Consider the following 22,558-nt stretch of genomic DNA (forward strand, 5'->3'; position numbering starts at 1 on the left):
TCTGCCTGAATCTTCTCTACTCCTCCTTTCTTGCCAAATGAGGCTTCACTTGTGAGGTTTTGAATATGACTTCCTCTGTGAAGCCTTTTCTGATTCCTTAGGCTACGTTAGTTTCTCCTTTGACACAGACACAGCACCTTCTTCTTGTCATTCAGAGAACTCATCGCAAATATAATGTACTATCTGGATACTTAATAAATTTGTAAAATGAATGAATTTATCCATCAACATGGAGGAATCTCCTCTCGGTGCCAATTTATAGATGAGGCTTAACTATTATTTTAACATGATTATATGCATACTGAAATATTCAGCCTCAAGAACTGTTATACAGTCAACTTGTTTTCCACCCTAATGCCTCTTAATACTTTACCTTGTGAATTAAAAATCAATTAATTGTTTAAATCAAACATATATTTCTGGTTAAAATATAAAATAGTGATTAAGAAGCTCACTTATAATCTGATCTTGAGGAATAGCAAAAATATAATAAGGATTGCTATAGACAATTTACCATGTGGCCAGCATACTGTCACCATCTGATACAGATTAAAATCGAAATCTTAATACTGCTCTAAATTTTGTTCCCAAATGATTAAGATTAGTTTAGTTAACAGACACACACTAAGCTTTTTCTTTTTGGAAGGGAAGCATAAGGGACCTTTGTTTAATTTATAAATTGTAAATGCATATATTACATATGACAAAAGTAATAAGCAAAACAATCTGTAGGTGAGAAAGCCATAAAAGGAATGCAGAGGGGCTTCCCTGGTGGCGCAGTGGTTGACAGTCCGCCTGCCGATGCAGGAGACATGGGTTCGTGCTCCCGTCTGGGAAGATCCCACATGCCGCGGAGCGGCTGGGCCCATGAGCCATGGCCGCTGAGCCTGCGCGTCCAGAGCCTGTGCTCCGCAATGGGAGAGGCCACAACAGTGAGAGGCCCGCATACCGCAAAAAAAAAAAAAAAAAAAAAAAAAGGAATGCAGAATTTTTAGGGAGTTACTCAACAATTTCATCTAAATGATAGAATCGATACTCATACCACTGGTACATGGACCATCATATAGCCAACGAGAATAAAATCCTGCTGTATGTTCTGCACTATAAGTATCAAATCATCTTACCAGAAACTTTTTGTATTACTTCATTAACTTCCTTCATGAACACTTTCTGTACAAATACCAAGTGGTTTAGAAGATCAGTTGTAAGATTATGTTCGAAGGAACCAACCTGCCAAACAAAATCAGAATACAAGATTAACATACTGACTATATTAGTTTAAAATACATCTCACATAAGTCATGCCAAACTCTGAGGAAAAACAATTATCTACATGCTATTTGAAATGAAAATACTGAAGAAGGGTTAAAAATACTCAGATTCCCCAATACTCTACTGGCCTGACATTGTTATGAGCCATTCCCCCCATATTTTAAAATAACAGTAGCCAATAAGGTATGAGAAATCTTTTGAAAATGAATGAAAATTATACTCTATGTAACTTGGTGATTGCAAAATTGAAATTTTATGTAGAGTAATATTTATTTTTAATGACCACTGTTGTAGAGTTAGAAAGATGGACCAGTATAAGTGAAAGTAAATGTATTTACTCATTCAAATATTTATTGACCATCTGCATTAGGTGCTAAAGACACAGCTGTGAATAAAAATAACAAAATTATGGCTCTCATGAAGCTACATTTGAGCAAATTAGCAAATCAGATATACTAAAGTCAGCTTTACTATAATACATGTCCCATGATTAGTATAAAGCCCAAAATTTCTGGCAAGAATTAGTTAATAAACAGATTAAATAGAAAGCCAGCCATAACTGGAGTTGAGTTTTATATTAACGATGAATTGAAACATCCTTATAAGTAAGGCAAATACTTCAACATTTGTCACTTTGATAGTGTCCATATTTTGATCAAAAGTTAACAGCAAAAGAGATGTAGCAGTCTTTTCTTAGTCTAAGTTTCACTGGGCACTTTTATTTTATATATAGTAGTATCAAATGGGCAAAGATGATTTTCACATGTGTCTATTTTAGGCCATAGTTAAATGGGCAACTCTCAGAGAGATGCAACTTTAGATTCTTTGGAATGTTTGTAATTAACTGCATTCTTAGTAAATCTGGGATGGTGTTCTGCCCCAATTACAAACTTTATACCTTTATAATAGCTAATATTAGTAAGGAACTATGCAATATACTGCATTTGATTTGTTTTATTTTCTGTCAAATGAACCATTAATAACAGTATTGCTAAACTACAGTCTGGAACACTTATTTTTCAGTGTAGAAAGCACAAATGAAATATGCTTTATAATCCACCTTTTAGTAAATAAATATTTGACTTCTAGCATCTTGTACACGAGAAGTTCTAGGACAAGCAGAGTCTAAAGAAGGTAAACCAGACTTAAATATATCCTACTTAGCTGTAATATTTCTAGAAAGACGCCAAAGAGCATTCTTATAGATCCTTCAGATTCTAGAGAATAAAATTTATAAAACAAAGAGTTGGCAAATTGATTTTTGATAAGGTTGCAATTGTTTCTGACAAACTGACAAAGCAAGCTGAGGGACGAGCACACTGTGTGACTCCTACATCTCTCATTTGATAGTTGGGTGACTTAAGGAAAGTTATTTAATCTCTCTAAATTTGATTTTCTACTATAACAAATTAGGATGATAACAAATGGCCTACTTACCACAAATCAAATGAAAACATATCCAAATGCTTTTTAAACTTGTGATAATTGTACAGATATAAAGGGAAAATATAATGATGGAATCATGTATGCTGGCTTTCAAATTCCCTTAGTAAAGAAACTAGTCTGTGAATCTGCTTGTAATTATTTTATCTCTGTATGACCTTTATATTGTTAATAAGTATGTATACCTGGATGAATCATGTAACCTCTCTAACGGCTCAGTTTCTTTACTTGTAAAATGAGAATAAAATATCTACCTCAAAGGATTGATTTAAGGATTGTACAAGTCAATGAATATGAAGCACCTGACAAATGTTAGATACGCTTAGTGTTTTTATAATCAAATGAATCATGAAAATACTGTAGAGATGCATGTGAAACCCAATATAATAAATATGAATTCAAAGATGATTAAAACAAGAAAAAAAAGCATGTTTAAATAAAACTATAAGGAGAGAGACACATACACATGTGTACGTAAACACACACACACACACACACACACACACACCCCAGAGTAAAAAATTCTGTAGGAATAAATGATTTGATGATTTTTTTTGATCACTACATACTTTGGTACAACTAAAATTTGAAGGCTCCTAAATTACAAAGAGTAAGAAAATTAAAAAGTGAACTTACTTCTGCCACACAACGTAGATAATTTCCCTGTAAATAGTACCCTTGTTTAGAAGGCAGTTCATCTATACTCCACACCTGGTCTGAATAACTATCATGCTCTTCCATTATATATTTCCCTGACATAGTAACAGGAGGAAGGTTAAGACTGGCAGAAGGAGGAATGGTTGACATATCTGTGGCAGAAACTTTTGAAGTAAAACGCAATCTGTGATTTGGCAACTCAAATGTAAATCTGGTCTGTGCACCTGTAAGAAATAAGGAAAATTACTGTTTGTTGTTCAGGTGCTCATTCACTCATTCATTCCTTACTTTGTTCAACAAATGGTGTCTATAAAAAAAAGTATGCATTTTCCAAACCTATGTTGAAAGATATGAGAAGGATATTTTAAATTTGCTTATAAAATATTTCCCGTCTTTAAATATGTGTATGGTTACTATAAAGCATCAGCCAGTATTATTAAGCCAGCAAATATCATTTATTAAGCCTACTAGGTGCCCAGCATTGTGGTAGGTGCTAGAGAAACACCTGTAAATGTTCTCTTTATTTCACATAAGGTAGAAAAGAAACCGCCTTTATTATGAAAGAGTTAAAACAAGAGAAATTAAAGTGTAAAACAAAACAAAACAACAGCAATCCGCACAGTGTTTTATTCACAGAGAATAGTTAGCAGTTGATAACTTGCCTCTTGATCCTGACTCAGTATGGAAGGAAACAGTGAAATTGTCAAACCAACTAAATTATACTCAATGAAAACATTCGTCGAGTATAAAATTTTACATAACATGTACCTTTGACCTTAACAATAATGATGGGACCATACTCCAAATAAGAATATGGTCTGAGTTTTAGTTTACTGTTGGTTCTAAACACTTAAATCAACAATTTGGCATGTAGTTGTTCAAACAATTATAAATACACAACCTGTACTATTTATTCAGGCTATATTTCTCCAACTATTTATTGAGGGCATTAAGGCGTAGCAGAAACCTTGTTAAAATCAAGATCTATTATTGCCTATTACATATACTGTCTAATGTATATGTGCCTGTTCCTTTCCAACCAATCAAATCTACTGATACTGTTCTGTACATAAGCAATTCTCTCCACTCAAACATTAAACAGCCTATTTTGCCTACATTTAAAATTTATTATATATTCCTAGTATTCTCGATTGTGCCAGAAATAATTCTCTTTCTTCCACATACTAATTAAAGGTCACCTCCTATATGTCACATTCACTATATTCACTCACTATACAGTAACGTTTATACTAGGAATGAGTTATCCATAAACAGAAACACGCTCTCTCACCAACTGGTGCAACCGTGAAAGGCCAGATAGGTCACAACTGCTCCGATCTCCTCTTACTCACCAGGCAGAGTCACTGACTATGGCTTGCAGGCTGCAAGGGGTGCGGGCTGCCCTCCACAGTAGCTACCACTACTATTACTACCACCAACATTACCAAATAAAAACACAGACTGAAGTAATACTAGGCCTCAGGTCATCCCTTATCACTAGTATAGCCTTTTTTTTTCCTACTGTTTTTGTCCCTTTCCTTTATTGCAAGGAGAATTATGGGTTGTTATCTGACTAGATATATGACAGTATGTTTTCTTTGCTCCTAAATATTCATATCTTCCTAGTTCCAAACTGACTATTTGGCTTTTGATCTGCTGCTTCTGTTAGCTCTTCTATTTCACGGATGCCCTGAATAAACAGACAGGAAGAGCCATTTAACCCAATACCTGAAGGCCCAACACTTCTGACTCTGCAAAATATGGAAATTCACTTTAAAGTGCTTCTGTTTCTGATAAGAAAAGATGTTCAGAAAAATCCCTCTCAATAAAGAAAACCTAAAATGCTAGAGGGCAGAAATAAATACATACACATACATACAAAAATACATACATGTATGTATGTATTCACATATATGTATATGTGTTTTTAAAATTATTAATGTAATTTATCATGTTAATAAAATAAAGGAGAAAAAATATTTTAATTTCAACAGATGCAGAAAAAAGTATCCAATAATAAGTATTTGCCAATCATTCATAGAAACTCTTAGCACACTAGGAATAAAAGTAACTTATCTTGACCTGATAAAAATAACCCAGCAAAAACCTATAGCAAACATCATATTCACTGGTGACATATTAATTCCCTTAAAAAATATGAGTAAAACAAGGATGCCAACAGTACCCCTTTTACTGAACTTGGTAGTAGAGACATAGTAAGATAAGAAAAATAAAAAGGCATAAAGACTGGAAAGGAAGAAACAAAAGTATTATTTGCACATGGTATGAATATCTACTTAGGAAACTCCACAGAACCTTATTAGCAATAATAAAAATAGTTTAATATGGTTGCTGAGTATAAGATTAACATCAAGTGCATTTGTACATACCACCACTGGTTTAAAATGCTATTTATAAAACATACCATTTGTAATAACAACAATAACATAAGGTGCCTAGGTATCTAAGTAAATAAACATATCTTGCAACAGATAAACAAAAATCTTAAGTTGAAAAATTTTTTAATTTATAGAAAAACATTGAAGAAGATCTAAAGAAACAGAGAAATAGACATATGCAGGAATAAGAAGGTTAAATACTATGTCAGTTCTCAAAATCAATATTTTTAATTCTCCCCCAAGTAAATCTATAGACTCAACTCAATTTCTAAAATAATCCAAACAGGCTTTTTCAGGGAACTTGGCAAACTGATTCTAAAATGTATCTGAAGGAGCAAATAAACAAAAATAACCAGGACAACTTCTAAAAAAAGGAAAAGTCAAGTATCAGTATGACACTGGTGCTAACAGGCCACTATAGAGATCACAGAGGCACAATAGAGATCTCTGAAATAGACCCCCATATACATAAACACTTAACAGATGATAAAGTTGGATTATCTATCACTGAAAAAAAGAACAGATTAGTCAATAAATCATGCTGAGATAACTGGTTATGCATACTACTCCATACCAAACTGAAGAAAAAACCAGTCAATTCCTTACAGATTAGGAACTTAAATGTGAAAAGCAAAACTTCAAAATGTTTAACAGTAAATATGAGAGAATCTTCTCATGATCCTGGGAACAGAAGGATATAAAAATTTATATTTTTATGTCTTCTTCAAGACATAAAAATACACAATAAAACAAGAAAATATTAATTCACTTACATTAAAATTAAGAGTATATGTTGATCAAAAGACCAAAAAGTGAAATAAGCCTCTGACTGGGTGACAATATATGTTGAACATATAACATCAAAGGTTTAATATACAAACCATACAAAGAATTTCTGTGAACCAAGAAAAATACAAATGACTCAATGGTCAAATGGACAGAAAACAAACAAGAACCATTAACAGGTGTTTCATATAAGAAAACATATAAGGACCCCTTAATCATATTTTAAAATTCAGCTCCATTAATAACTACAGAAACATAAATTAAAGTACAATGAGATACCATTCCACATTTACCAGACAAGCAATAATTTTAAAGTCGATAATACCAAGTGTTGACAAAGATGCAGAACAGTGGGAACTCCAATCTAATACTGATGGGAGGGTAAAAACTGGTGGACACAAGCACTAAGGAAAACAGTTTTATATTTCCTAGTAAAGTTGAAGATGCATTTACCCTATAATCTAGCTGTATCACTCCTAAGTACATATCCTTGAGAAACTCTTGCATATATGTACCAGAAGATGTGTATGAGAACAAATGTAATAGCAAAAAAATAGAATGAGGCAAAGGTCCATCAGTAGCACAATAGATAAATAAATTGTGATGTAATCACTTAATGGACTACTATATTTCACTGAAAAATGAATGAACCAAAGATACATGGATGAATATAAATAAATCAAAGAAAATGTGCAACAAAAAAATTCCAAGTTAAAATATACATTAGTGGGACTCCACATGAATAAAGTTTAAAACAGGCTACAACAAAATTGGTCATTTATGAGTATATGTCTATGTAATAAAACTATAAAGAAAAGCAAAGGAATGGATAACACAAAATTCATGATAGTGATTATTAACCAAGCACTCATGGGGACTATTATCTGATAGTAATAATATTCATTGAAGGAGCCTTCAAAGTACAGGTAATGTTTTAATTCTTAGGATGTGTAATCGGTGGGTGAGTTTACAGTTCTATAAACTGTGTGAATGTAACTGATATACTTTTGTATACATGATACATTTCAGAATAAAAATACAACAGCAAAGTGCTTTTGGAGAGGATATATAAGGATCACAAAATCTTATAAAAATAGCTATTTTGAAGAAGTCAAATAACCTCTGATTTAAGCTAAATGTACTCAACGTGAAAATAAACCAAGTTATTCAGGCTATAAGAACCTAACAATGTAGAAATGTATTCAGCTTGTAGAAATGTAGAAATGTATTCAACTTGTAGAAATGCAGAAATGTACTCAATTCAAGTTTAAGTTGGAAATGGTTTCTAAAGAGTGGATAACTCTAAAGAGTTCAAATGAAAGCAGGGTCCATGCTGGTCATTCAAGGAAGTGTACTGCTATTTTTACTTGACTGAATGAAAAACATCGTTAATGAAATTTAAAAGTGTTTTGATTAAAATTATTTAAATTTTCATAAAAAATCTATAAAACTAAATTTGTTTCACCAAAATATTACTAATTTCTTAAACCAGTCATAAATTTTAAGAATGAATTCAAACTTCAATGTTACCTGTCATTCCATGACTTCTCATTCTTCCCATCTTGTATTCTGCTTTCAGAGATGGTAGAAGTGCTGCTCCAATGGCTATACCATCTAACATGGTGCTGAATTTAAGGACAATAGGCTTCTTCTCTAAACCTTCTGGTAGCTGAGGAAATTCATTTGTTTCAATAGGAGTTTGATTAACACTTGTTGGGGTTTTTTCAGAAGGTAGGGGGGTTGCAATATCTTCTTTTACAGGCTGTGGGCTATAGAGCAAAACAAAAAAGAAGTTTAAAAAAGACAATTAGAACAGCTACTAATAAAATTCAAATTGTATAAAAATAAAAATTGTATAAAATTGGTATTCTCAATGTAAAAGAGCAAAAATAAACTATGAACAGATGTTTTCTTTCTAATACCAAGTCATATTAAGACTTCCTCAGAACAGCCATTGAAAAATGATGATCTAGAAAAGTAAACAAGATGAAGTAATAACAATATAAACTGAATGTTACACTGCCAAGGCCATTCACATCATTAATGTGAAACTGGAGGTTTTCTGATTCCAAATTCCATGACTTAACCATTATGCACTCTACTGTTGATTGTTAATACTATTACTATTACTAGCACTATTAATAATAATAACACCAACAACAGCAGTAATTATTTGAGTGCTTACTATGTGCCAGGTACTATTCTTATTGCTTTGTGTATTTCATATAATTTATTTATCTCACAAAACCCTTTGGTTACGTACCATTATCTCCATTTTACAAATGACGTATAGCGAGAAAGTGGTGAAATCAGTTTTGAACTCAGTCAGTCTGACTCTAGAGTCTTTTTGTTTTTAACTACTCCACTCCACTGCCAATACATTCTAATAAGGAAAAATTCCTTAGAGTATTTTATAACTAAGGCTCATGTACACATTCTGGATTCCATATTCCAGAGACAGGAGAAACATGTTTAAATTATTACTACTTAGTCAACCAGACATGAATTAATATTACATCAGAATTAAAGATCTAGATAGGACAACTGGAAAAATCATTGCTTTAAGACACTGTCAAAATACACACTAGTATTTTTCTACCTTACAGGTTATGAAAAAGGAAACATAACAAGACAAATTTTTACCTTTTACTTATATTTTTATTAGTTATTAATTAGCTATAACTTTGGAGACCAGGAAGAAAGCTTGGCAATGCAGACCCAGGGAATAAACGTTACCGTGCAAAGGTCCCATTTACTGCCTTTTAAAATATTTCAATGGTATATTCAAATCCTGCCTTGAACCATGTACAATAATCTCACATAGAGGTCAGCACAAAACCACGCATGGGACATAAATGGCCACTGCAACTTTATAAATCTATGCACTCACAAATTTCAGTGAGTTCAAAGTAAAGAAATATTGCTAGAATCCTAGAATTTGCCTTTTATTAGTAACACGTTATAATGTCCACTGATCTCTAGGATCTCTTAAGCTTTACTGATGCAATATGAACGACTCACAATTGCATTTGTGACATAGTACTTTAATAATATCCAGAATATGACTCTCCCACAATCATGTTTAGCTACTTTTCACCTGCCCCACTATCCATAATAGTCACTACTTAGATGTAACCTTCTGTCTTCCTCCAAACTATTGTTAACACAGCAAAGAATGACATGAAATAGTATATAGAATCACAGATCTTGAATAAATAACTTACACTGTAGAAGGTTGTCTGATGAGATCTGAGATCTGCTTAGATAGCTGGTGAGAACTTCGAACCATCATGCTGTGTAAGGTGGCAGGGTGCTGGGGAATGTTGATGCTGATAGCTCCCACTTTGAACACCGCGGCATTGTTAGTCTTCAACCCCCTCTGGGCACTGTAGAGGGCTTGGGACTTGGCAATACTACATTTCACTACAGTTCTATTAAAAGAGAAGGAGGATCATTAAAATATGGCCAAGTAAAGAGAAATTTTGAAAAAGTATTTTGAGAGCAAGACAAATGTTTTTAAATCATTCAATGAAGTAAATTACAAGATTTTTCATGCATTTAAATCACACTAAAGAAATAATGTTTTCTAAAAATATGGACATACATTTTATACTGTTTGTACTGAATATTATTCTGTTTAATAAAGACTTTACAGAAGAATGTATGTACGTGCTTACATGGAAGAGAATACACTGACATATTACACATATACAACACACAAAATCCCATTTTGATTTTTTTCCCCATTAAGAACTCCGTTTTTCTTCAACATATTTTAGGCATCTGTACAACCACTAAGAAAATATAAACAGTGAAAATTAAAAGAAAAGAAACAAACACTCACTATACTTCTTAAAATCTAATCAGCCAAAGAAACTAACCTAACAATCATCCAATATGTTAAAAGAAATTAATGAGAAGGAAGAAATTTAACTTGCATTTTCCTTTTTTTATTTTCAGTGAGTAGCAAAGAAATGACAGAAGTCCAATTCATAATGAGTAACTACCACTTAATTAAAAATTGGTAAGCTTTACTGGTACAGATATAAAATAGAAATACTGTCTTTCTTGATTTCTTGTTCTTTCTTTCCAGTGCCTAGAACAGTGCTTTAAACATAGTAGACACTCACTGAATTTTGTGAAATGAATGAGCAGAAAGAAGTACAGCAGAAGAATGACTCAACACAACTGTGGAATTCCACAGATATCACGTGATAAATCATGTATGTAAAAGCCATGATGAAGCAGTCTTGACACACACAGTGGAAAGGTTCATGTCAATGAACTGCACCACTAAAGGCCCAGTAGTAAAAGGAAAGCTTTTAACATATATGTTATCTTTGAAATGAGCAAAGAATGCTTGACAACAGATTTAGCAAAACACACGAAATGCAAATTTCATATTAACTACATGTCAGTTCACACACATTTATCTCTACTTAGGCTACAGAGGATTCACCAAGAATTTATTTACAGTCTCAAAGACCTAAGGAATCATCCATTCATTACATTTAACTTCTATTAGAATAAACCTTGAGAAGCGTAACAATGGTTCTATTAGAAGTTTTGATTATTTACAGATAGTGAAATCCAGGTATTATACAAAATTCAAAAATGATTACTAGAGAACTATATTTGCTTTCTTCTTCAAGGGAAACTATTTCTCAAAGACTATCACTGACTAGAAAAAGAAAAAAGTAATCTATGGAATTGTTCTAGCTAGCATGAATATAGATTCTAGGATGCTGACTAGTTACTGAATTTTGAATCTTAACTATTTTAATAAATAAAGCTACTATTTATCATCAATGAGATTCCATTTTAAATTCAATTTCATCATGAGCCAGAACACTCAGATGGTGCTAAAATGCAAAGGGCTTTCTAGTTGTGAACAGTATTCACCTACTGAATGAAACTAAGCATACATTTACAAAGAAGTCTCATTATCATGACAGTCAAGAAATTCTACACCTATCTTACTATTTTACCTTTATAATCTATAGAAGTCTGCTTAAATATTACTTGTGATTATATAAGCACATACACAATCCTTAATTTTCAATTATATACCAAATGTCAGAATAGAAAGCTATGGGGCTGACTGCTCTCCTACCGTAGATCCTACTGTGGTATTTCCAGTGGAAATTTTGATGTTAAGGACTTCAGGGGCTCTGTGTTGCCCAACTCCAGAGGGCACCACCACACTGTAGGCTATGTAAATGATGCCCATGACTACAGCGTGAGTAATGTTCCTTGGAGCTAGACAACAGGATAGTCCTACACTGATCAAACTCAGACAGACACTGTAGAGGATGTCTGATTAACTCTTGTCAAACTGTACATGTTAAAGATGTAAGGAGACCCAGAATGAGGAAATAAACAATTTACAAGCTGCCAGTATGAATTATCTAGTCATAATTTCAGATTTATCTCTTCATAATTATCTATTCATATATTATCTATTTTAATTCTTAAAACAGCTGTCACTTAATCTAGATCAAAAAACATGTAGCATATATAAGACTTTTACACAGGAAAGAAGTGGTCAAAGTCTTTTTAAAGAGAAGACTATAAAAACTTGTAGCATGCCAGGCATGTCTCATATATGTAAAAAGTTCACGGCAAGTGACCAAGAAGCTTGGCTCAAGAATTCATTGGCAGTGGTGGGAGGGCAGATCCACTGTGAGCCTGTTATAACCACCACAGTGCCTAATCAGGCAAGGACTTTTCCGCATCTTCTTTTTCTTCCCGTGTCCAGGCCACAGGGCCTTTAAAGTAGGCCAGCCATCCTTGTAGTGCTGGTTGAGAGTTTGAGGATTTACTTTGGGGCCTCATTATTGCTACTCTATCTCCACCCCCACCCCACCTCCCTGATCTTGCAGGCCCAGACTTTAAAGGCAGGAAAAGGAGGTAAACTAATTTATGTACCCTGACCCATGCTGCCTGCCTCAGTTCAGTTTTGCCTGGAAATCTTTACAATGTGGACAGAGAGTGTTGGGATCACGTGTAATTCAGTTAACTATTAAAAATCATTGGAGCTTTCTTTCTCATTTGGCAATTGTACCTTATGTGTTAACTCTCTCAGCAGGAAGGCCTAAAAAAGGAGGGAGTGGTCCTATAAGTGATATTATGACAGGAACTACCTCTCACTTGCTTACTGTTCCATCTCTGAAACCTAACACAGTGTGCAGGCCATAATATGCAACCTAAAAACCTAATTAGTTGAGTGGATAAAGATGTGATCTTCAGCCATTAAATAGCATCCTCTCTAAAGTCATACAGTACTGATTTTTTTTTATTATACATCCAGAGAGCTCAGTGATAAAAAAGAGAGAAACAATAAATCTTCTCTAGCTACTATAACAACTAAAGTGGAATTAGCTATTTTTTTATACCTGTTGTTATTAATGATATTAATATGGAAGAGTGGCTTCCAAAAACAATTTTCTAATTTAATATTAGTGCATTTATTCTTTTTTAGTACTTCTAGTTGGCTGATGAAGTGACATAGAGCACAGATAATCCCAACAAAGGGTTGCTGATTGATGATGTTTTGACTATGGCCTGTTATCAATACACAATGAAACAAATCTCACCAGGTATTGATAATCTTACCAGCCTGGAACAAAATATGCAGATTCATCTATTTATTCAGCATACTGAAATTTTATAGAAAAGGTTGAAAGAAAATATCCGTCCTAAGTAACATACTAAATTGTCATGGTGGTAAGACTCATGTGACAAGTATTTAAATATATCACTACCACAAAATATCAGATATACACAGGCCAAATCAAGCCCACCAAAATACAAAAGGATACACAATAAAAGCCATACATAAAAGCTGACAATAGAGCAGTGAACTCTCTCCATCTTAAAGACAGAATTATTATAAGGTTGAGCAATGTAGATATTTTCATATGTTAGTGTTTTAATAATTAGTTTTGAAAATTTGTGAAAACTCATTTGCAATGTTAAAAATTTTAGCTTCTATTATCACATCAAACGTTAACAAGGGTTTGTAACAGGTCTTAAAAAAGCACAAAGCAATACACAACTACAGTGTTACAATCTTTCAACAATAAAACAAGGTATGAATTACCAAAAAGGTAGTCCTTACCTGTGTATTTTCCTTGAAAATCAGTAAACTTTAATCTATAAAAGGATCTATATTAAAGCTACAAAATAATAACTACATACTTTCACAGCCATGCAGATAATCTAAATATTTTATCTTTAAAAACTATTCAAATACTATGTTAATCACAAAGTCCATGAAAAAGAATAATAATGACATACAGAAACTCTTGTTTGGCTGTGCTTGTAGGAGATGTAGGAAAATCCTCCAGTCTACAGATGAAGATTCAAGAGAAAGCAGGAAAACAAAAAGGAAGCAAATAAACATTCATGCATAAATTAGTGACAATATGAGCAATCATTTGGAAAGTTTTATTTCCCATTTTTTAAATTTTCAAGAAACTTTTCAACTATTTTTTAAAAATTCCATTTCCTTTTCATTGAAACTGGAAGTGAAAAGCCAAAGAATAAATCCAGAAAGTCTTAACACTACTAGAGTTTGGCAGTGAGTAATTAATAACTTTTATTTTTTTAATGAAAAAGTTAAGGGCTCTTGGCTTGAGATTTTTTAAAGGCAAGAATTATCAACTAATACTTTTTTTAAAAATCAATTTTATAAATATGTTTGGTTCAAGAGGATAGAGTAAATAAAACCCACGAGACATCTAAAGAAATTTGTTGTACTTTTTTTTTTGCGGTACGCGGGCCTCTCACTGTTGTGGCCTCTCCTGTTGCGGAGCACAGGCTCCGGACGCACAGGCTCAGCGGCCATGGCTCACGGGCCCAGCCGCTCTGCGGCATGTGGGATCTTCCCGGACTGGGGCACGAACCCGTGTCCCCTGCATCGGCAGGCGGACTCTCAACCACTGTGCCACCAGGGAAGCCCTGTTGTACTTTTGAATAGGTCAAAGTGACCATGATACTTTAAATTTAGACTCAACAAAGGAATCATGAAACCCAAGGTCTGTGGTGACTTCGTGCAGTAGCATCATAGGGAGGTAGAAGGTGCAGAGGTTCAGGTATCTCTTCTTACTGACTGTATGACTTTAAGCATTTTAGGAAAATACTTTGATATTTCTGAATCTCGATTTATTGTTCTGTAAAGTGGGGATAAAACACCCCAGTTAATTAAATAAAATAATGTATAGGAGGCTCCTGGTCCATGATAGATAACTCCTTTAGATTGTAATTATTACATAATAATATCCCTCTCCTCCCATACTGAATGATCAGAAAAGATCTTGTCTCACAACTACTGGAATTTCCTGGTCTTTAGAAAGACTGCTTAGGAAATGTGATCTGGACCATTTAGGCAGCTATAATGAAATATACTCTTTGGTTCTAGATATACAGGTTCAAACTGCCTCAGCAAGACTTAGACATCCATTTCATCCATCCATTTTATGTTCCCCAAGACAGTCATCACATTACCCATGTTTGAAATGTTATGAATAGACCTGTAATGAGTCAAATTACAACTAATATTTAAGGCATTGAACCAAATCCTCTATTTAGTCAGTATTTAGCATGATAGATGCTTTAAGGGACAATAGTAGGACATTAACTAGTTATAATATTAAGAATGAGCAAATCCTCAAAATCTGATCTAAATTATCAAAATACATTTTGTAGTTATAGCAAAAAAGTGCTCCACTGAAAGGAAATTAGGAATGAAGTTTTATACTCCCAAGTGTATGAGCAAAGTCAACGGTTAAATGTACTGACAACCAAATAGTGATCTAAGTATCATGTATAAAGGTAATCATTATCAGAACAATTTTGGACAGATCCACAAATAGAACATATAAAGAAAAGGTGAGAGCAAAGAGTCAAAAGAAAAGCAATATGGAATGGTATACTCACTACAGAAAGCTTACCTATACTATTAGAAGGGTCTCATAGGCTTTCTCGTTAAATTCTTTAAATGAAAAAATGGCAAGATAAAGTTTGGAAACCCAGCATGAATATGGGTAATGATTAGTTAGAATAAAATCAAGAGACAGTCTATATTCTCTGACTATAATTTTGTTTTAAATACTTAACTATTTGAATTATGTGAGCTTTTGCATCTCATATGTTTAACTGACATTTGCACTGTAATCATTTTTCCTTTCACACAATCTTAACATGTCCCGGGAGTCGGTTTTTTAGGGTGGAGGGGTGGCAGTAGGCCAATTTTAGAAAAGAAATAAATAAGTTTTCTGAGAACATTTCATTTGTGATGTTCTTAGTGACAGAATCACAGTGTCTGGCAACATTAAGTAATATAAATCTCAAAACTTAGTAGGTACGGGATTCATCCAATCAATTTTAAGTTTCCTGTCAAACTATAACAAACAAGTTTAAGAGAATAGTAAAAAAACCCACACTTACTGTATATTTGGTGTAATCCCTTCAAGCAGCACAATATTGACCCCACCAATATGAGCAGTGGCACATGTCTCAGTCATCTTTTGATGTAGAACATCTTAAAGTGTGAAAAAAAAAAAAGTGTATGAATTCTGGAAAGAGAGTGGCACTTCATATTAAAATGTCATTTTATTCATAATACGTTCAAGGACAAAAGATAACTTTAAAGGTACAATGAAATTTAAACTATTTCCAAACGACTTTTTAAAAAATTTCCTTTAAGATTTTTGTCTCTATGCATTCACATATACATATGTATTATACGTCAAAACTGGAATGATGCTGAATATGTAGTTTAACATGCTATTCATGCACTAAAGAGCCTAATGACATTAAATAGCCTAAGGACATTTTAAATCTCAGAAGTAAAACTTGGCGCAGACTACTTACAAGAATTTTAAAAACGTTAAGAATAAGAAAAAGAAACTATATACACGAGCACTCTTGATCCGTATAAACGGGAAGTTCCATTCTCTGAAGAAGAATTGCCAAGTAGGAATTTGTGAGACATGGCACTGGCTTTCTTCAGAAAAAACGCGCCCCAGGGTTAGAATGTCACCTGCCTTTCATTTTTTCCTTCAGTGTGAAACTGCCGTGGATCCTCTTCAGCTCTGACTCCATGGTTAGCCCACCGATGTCGGCCTCCAGGTGCGTGCGGCTCACCATGCCAACCCCAAATACTATTAGAGTGACGTGCTGGGGCTCAGCAGTTGCCACGCTGCGCTTCCTCTGCGTCCTAGTCAAACTGTTCCTGTCTTGTTCATTCTCAAACACAACTTTACACGTTGGCTCTGTAGGGCTCCGGACTCCTTTAAGTGAACAGAAATATATAGGTTTAGATGTGAAAACTGCAAAATGGAAGCACATCAACTGCCCTTTCTTTCCTGCACATTCCAAACTGGCTCTCTTTGTCCTCTTCCCCACCAAAATGATTTCTTAAATTTTTCAACATTTTCCCATGGTCATATTTGAAAATAAATAGTACAGTCAGGTGTTTGAAAGCAGGTCTGTGTGAATTCTTTAGGAGCATACTGTGTAAGGGTTAGGAAGGATGGGAAAAAGGGGTAGCAGAATATCTGATCGCCATCACTATTTTCTCTCCTTGGGTGACTGCCAATTTCTTTGCATTTCAATTATCCAATTATAACATTAAGAAAACATGATGAATAAACTTGTCTTTTTTAGTATTATTGCTATTCTAAACAGAAAATTTTTTAAATATGAAAATAGCCATTACCCGCTGGTCCAAATGTTTCTGAAGATTTTTCCAGTATTCCTGTTGGATCAGAGATAAGTGAATAGAAGTTAAGCAATTTATACATATTCTGCCAGCACTCAGCTGAAGGCTCACTTTGTTCTGACACTGTAATTGAGTCAGAGTCATCCATATGGATAGTCATATGATCCACCACGTCTTTTGAACCTTTCCTAGACACTTTTGAAGTTCTTCTTTCAGATCTTCCTAATGAATTTTTGTTTCGAGACTCCTTTTTGTTGTTCTCATTGTTGGTCCGTTTGTTCTTTGCATTATTTACTCTATTGCCACCATTAAGACTTCCTCTAGAACTGCGGCTGAAGTCAGAGGAGCGAAAATCCCGATGTTTTCTGGTTTTGAAGGTAGGCGTTGGAGAAGCTGATCCAGCTGTATATCTGCTAAGTTTAATGTCAGTCTGAGTCGCTTTGATGTCATCTATCATCGTACTAAATTGATGAATAAGACGAACTAAAGCCATATCTACATGCTGGCTTATTGACTGACAGGAAATAGTAAAGTTGCAGTGAAAAGTATTATAATAACGCTTGTTGAGATCATGAAAAGAAAGAGCACTGGTAGAGTTCTGAGGGGTGCACACAGACTTTTCCATTACAACAGCGCTGATGCTAAAGGTTTCCAACATCAATGCTGGTTTGAACTCAAGTGGAGGAAGATTCACATGGCCTTGCCTAAAAATGTGGAAAAAAATGAAAAAAGAAAATGACAAGGTTTTATTTCTTTTTTCCCAGAACCACACAATCTTTATTAACTTGTTAGCAAAATAATCTCCAAGGTGAAGAATAAGCCATTTAATTAATTTTAAGTAAGAGATCAAGTAGAATAAGTTTTTCCAACTTTTTCATAAGTTGGAAACTGGGCCTTAAGTCTTCCTTCTTGATCTTACTCTATGACTAGTCAAAATCAGACTTAATTAATGATTTCAGTGAAATGATAAAATAATTTTTCTTGCCATCTGATGGCACACCCCAATGGTCTTAGAATTTAAAGTCAATAGTAGGTCAACTAGAACATCTTCCTTAACCATCCTCTACTCTTCTGTTAAATATATGGTTTATATATTTAATTTCATCACATTTTATATATTTTGATTTGCTATTTGAAATGAAACCCTGCTGGCATATTTTGCCAGGTTGAAAGTGCTAAGAAAAGCAACTGAAACAAAAATGAGAAATGCACACAAAAGACTTAAGACCTCTAAAAAAGTTATTTTGGCAAATCCCCTGCATATCTAAAAATTTTCAGGTAGAAATATTATAGACAATTTTAATATTAAAAAGTCAAAATATCTCAGATTTTCATAAATCAACTACTAATAACAATAAACCTCAAGCACCAAAATTTTAAAAAGATATTTTCCCCTCTGCTTCCATGTAAAATATGAATGTGTAGTCACATAGGTTAAATTAAACATAGGATTCTTTTCTATTGGGAGAAAAAAACCCTCCAAGGTTCTTTGATATTTTCAATTTGACTTAAAGAATTTATAATTAGAGACTAATAATTCCTTAATGAATACTAGTATTTCTTATTTAATAAGAAAAACTCCACTCTGTGGTATAATTCAAGAAAATGTACAAGCTTAGAGTAAGCCTATAATCGATGCTAAGTGTGCAATCAGAGAAGGAAAAATCAGATTTTGAGAATTAGAAGATATAGAAGAGAGACTCAAAAGAGATTAAAATAATCCAAAACTACAAAAACAAGAACTGAAAACATGTAAGCGAGGCAAAAAAGTCTTAAACAGAGGAGATTCAAGTAAAAGGGGGAAGAAATCTCGCTACATAATGAAGCAGTCATTTAAGGCAAAAGCAGCCACATGGGTAAAGTTAAAATTAAATATTTATTAAGCCCCTAACATGTTCAACTATCTTGACTGGAGACAGCAAAGATATAAGGAAACCAATATTTATGAGGACACACTACATGCCAGGACTTATGCTAAATGATTTAATAACTGTTCTGGCTTTATGGTCTAGGAAAGTTATACATGTTTATATAAGAAACTATAACCCAATAGTAAGGTACAATAATTAGTAGAATGAACAATGTGCTACAAAAAAAGCCCAGACAAGACTAAAATTAATGATCAGGAAAAGTGTACTGTGACAAAAGTTTCCTAATAAATAAGATCTAAGGTGGAGTTACAGGAGATCTGAGAAATAAAAGCTAACCATGGTCTAGTAATAAGAATGTAGAGCACTCAGAGGTGGTGTGATAGTAGAAAAATTTAAAGGAATGTTAGGTTCAGCTAGACTAAAGACAGTAAGTTCAAAGTCACTCAAAGAATTTGGGAACATAAGAAGGGAAGTGTGGTCAGATGAAGGTCTGGTCTGTAGCAGTATTATATGGCATTTAGCAGGCCAATAAGTAGGCTGTAAATATAATCTAATATATATAATCATATTATATATAATATAATTATGCATAACCTAATTATATCTGATGATACATATACTATATGTGTGTATACATCCACTTTTATATATACATATATATTTTTACATATTAATATATATTTATATGTATGTGTATATTTACATGAAAGTAGGCTACTGCAAATAGAAATACAAATTTAACTCAGGACTTTAAACTCTAATCCAGGAGTGTAAGCAGATATTAATGTTTTGGTGTCTGGATTTGATGATTCCAATGTGAATGGATGCAATTACCATGGTTTATAGTTAAATAACACCAGACTCCAACAGCATGGTTCAAATTTTAACTAAAATTTACTGCATAAAGTATAAACTTGCTGCTAGCTCTTCAGTCCACAAATCACTACATAAATAATAGACATACATCATGATCACTGACCAACCACATTACTTCTGTCAAAGTCTGTCAGTGATTGGTCAGTGCACATTTGCTTTTCATTTCATGCACAAACAGTAAAGCATGTAGTTATATTGCCTCCTTGTGATAAACCCACATGACATTTTACAAAAATGGTTAAGTAAAAGGGATCTGGACAGCAAAGATGAAAATGAAGCAAAATAAGATTGTAGTGATGAAATTCAATAAAAAGTAAATGGAAAGTTGCAGGGTTTAAAATCAACATACAAAAATATGTTGTTTCTATATGCTTACAATGAGCTAGTGGAAAGAGAAATTAAGAAAACAATCCCACTTACAATCAAAACCAAAATAATAAAATACCTAGGGATACATTTAACCAAAGAGGTAAAAGACCTGTATACCAAAAACCATAAGACATTGTTGAAAGAAACTGAAGACACAAATAAATAGCAAGATATTCTGTGCTCATGGACTAGAAGAATTAACATTGTTAAAATGCCCATATCACCTAAAGCAATCTACAAATTCAACGCAATCCTTATCAAAATCACAAGGACAGTTTTCACAGAAAGAGAACAAAAAATGTATATGGAACCACAAAAGACCCTGAATAGCTAAAGCAATCCTGAGAAAAAAAAAAAACAAAGCTGGAGGTATCATGCTCCCTGATTCTGAACTATATTACAAAGTTAAATTAATCAAAACAGCCTGGTATTGGCAGAAAAACATACACAGATCAATGAAACAGAATTGAAAGCCCCAAAATAAACCCACACATATATGCACAATTAACTTATGACAAAGGAGCAATAAACAAACAATGAAGAAGGATAGTCTCTTCAATAAATGGTGTTGGAAAAACTGGGCAGTCATATGCAAAAAAAAAAAAGAAAGAAAGAAACTAGACCACTGTCTCACACCATACACAAAAATCAACTCAAAATGGCTTAAAGATTTGAATGTAAGACCTGAAATCAGAAAACTCCTGAAAGGAAACTTAAGCACTATGTTTTCTGATATTGGTCTTTGCAAGATTTTTCTGATATGCCTCCTCAGACAAGGGAACAAAAGTAAAAATAAACAAATAGAACTACATCTAAATGAAAAGCTTCTGCCCAGGAAAGGAAGCCATCAACAAAAGGAAAAGACAACCTATTGAATGGGAGAAGATACTTGCAAATGATATACCTGATAAGGGGTTAATATCCAAAAAATACATAAAGAGCTCATACAACTCAATTTAAAAAATGATTAAAAATGGGCAGAGTATCTAAATAGATATTTTTCCAAAGAAGACATATAGATGGCCAACAGGTGTATGAAAAGATTTTCAACATCACTAATTATTAGAGAAATACAAATCAAAACCATGATGAGATATCACCTCATGTCTGTTAGAATAGCTATCTTCAAAAAGTAAGAAATAACAAGTGTGGGCAAGGATGTGGAGAAAGGGAATCTTCATACACTGTTGGTGGGAATATAAACTGGTGTACCACTATTGAATACAGTATAGAAATTCCTCCAAAAATTAAGATTAGAACTACCTTATGATCCAGCTTTCCTATTTCTGGGTATTTATCCAAATAATACAAAAACACTAATTCTAAAAGATATATTCACCCCATATTCATCATGGCATTATTTACAATAGCCAAGATATGAAAACAACCTAAGTGCCCATCAATGGATGAATGGACACAGAATACTACTCAGCATAAAAAAAGATGAAATATTGCTGTCTGCAGCAACATGGATGGAACTTGAGGGCATTATGCTAAGTGAAATAAGTCAAACAGAGACATACCATATGATTTCACTTACATGTGGAATACAAAAAACAAATAATAAAATAAATAAACCAAACCAAACAAAAACAAATACCCAGATACAGAGAACAGAGTAGTGGTTACCAGAGGGGAAGGGGCTCAGGTAAGGGAGGGGAGAGCAAAATGGGTAAAGGAGATCAAACGCATGGTAACAAAAGGAAACCAAATGTTTGGCAGCGAGCATGCTGTAGTGTATACAGAAGTAGAAATGTAATGTTGTACATGTGAAACTTATACAATGTTATAAATCAATGTTACCTCAATAAAAAATAAAGTTTAGAAAAGTAAATGGAGTTATAGAAGAAAACAACTGAGTATGAAAACGTTGACACCTCCACTGCTCTAGAAACTCTAGATATGCAGCTAGAGGACCTCAGAGAAGGCAAACTTACTAGCATAAAGAGGAAGTGGTCATGGCAAAAAGGATGAAGGTATCCCAGAGAAAGTGATGTTGGCAAAAACCTTTCTAGTAAAAAGAACTAGTGAAGATATTTCATGACACTGAAAGTGCAAAGGTAAAATGTTGAAAACTGCTGAGAATGGTGTATGACATTTGCTAAGGCACAGAAAAGATGCTCATTCTGTGTTTTAAGTTACATGATGATAAGAAGGTA

At 33.5% G+C, this 22,558-nt stretch overlaps 1 protein-coding gene across 6 annotated transcripts in view; it reads right to left on the minus strand.

The window, feature by feature from the left end:
- BLTP1 (bridge-like lipid transfer protein family member 1) overlaps window positions 1–22,558 on the minus strand; it is a 212,003-nt gene that overhangs the window by 58,063 nt on the left and 131,382 nt on the right. For all 6 annotated transcript variants that reach the window (XM_082837740.1, XM_082837741.1, XM_082837744.1 and 3 more), the window contains 7 exons: window positions 17,281–17,987; window positions 16,607–16,852; window positions 16,008–16,101; window positions 9,782–9,988; window positions 8,088–8,326; window positions 3,352–3,596; window positions 1,125–1,230 (listed from right to left, as the gene is read on the minus strand). In XM_082837740.1, coding sequence (XP_082693866.1) covers window positions 1,125–1,230; window positions 3,352–3,596; window positions 8,088–8,326; window positions 9,782–9,988; window positions 16,008–16,101; window positions 16,607–16,852; window positions 17,281–17,987 — 1,844 coding nt within the window. The remainder of the gene's footprint in view (window positions 1–1,124; window positions 1,231–3,351; window positions 3,597–8,087; window positions 8,327–9,781; window positions 9,989–16,007; window positions 16,102–16,606; window positions 16,853–17,280; window positions 17,988–22,558) is intronic.

Source organism: Leucopleurus acutus (genome assembly GCF_964270905.1).
Source record: "Leucopleurus acutus genome assembly, chromosome: 4".
In the NCBI taxonomy this organism is placed as follows: Eukaryota; Metazoa; Chordata; class Mammalia; order Artiodactyla; family Delphinidae; genus Leucopleurus; species Leucopleurus acutus.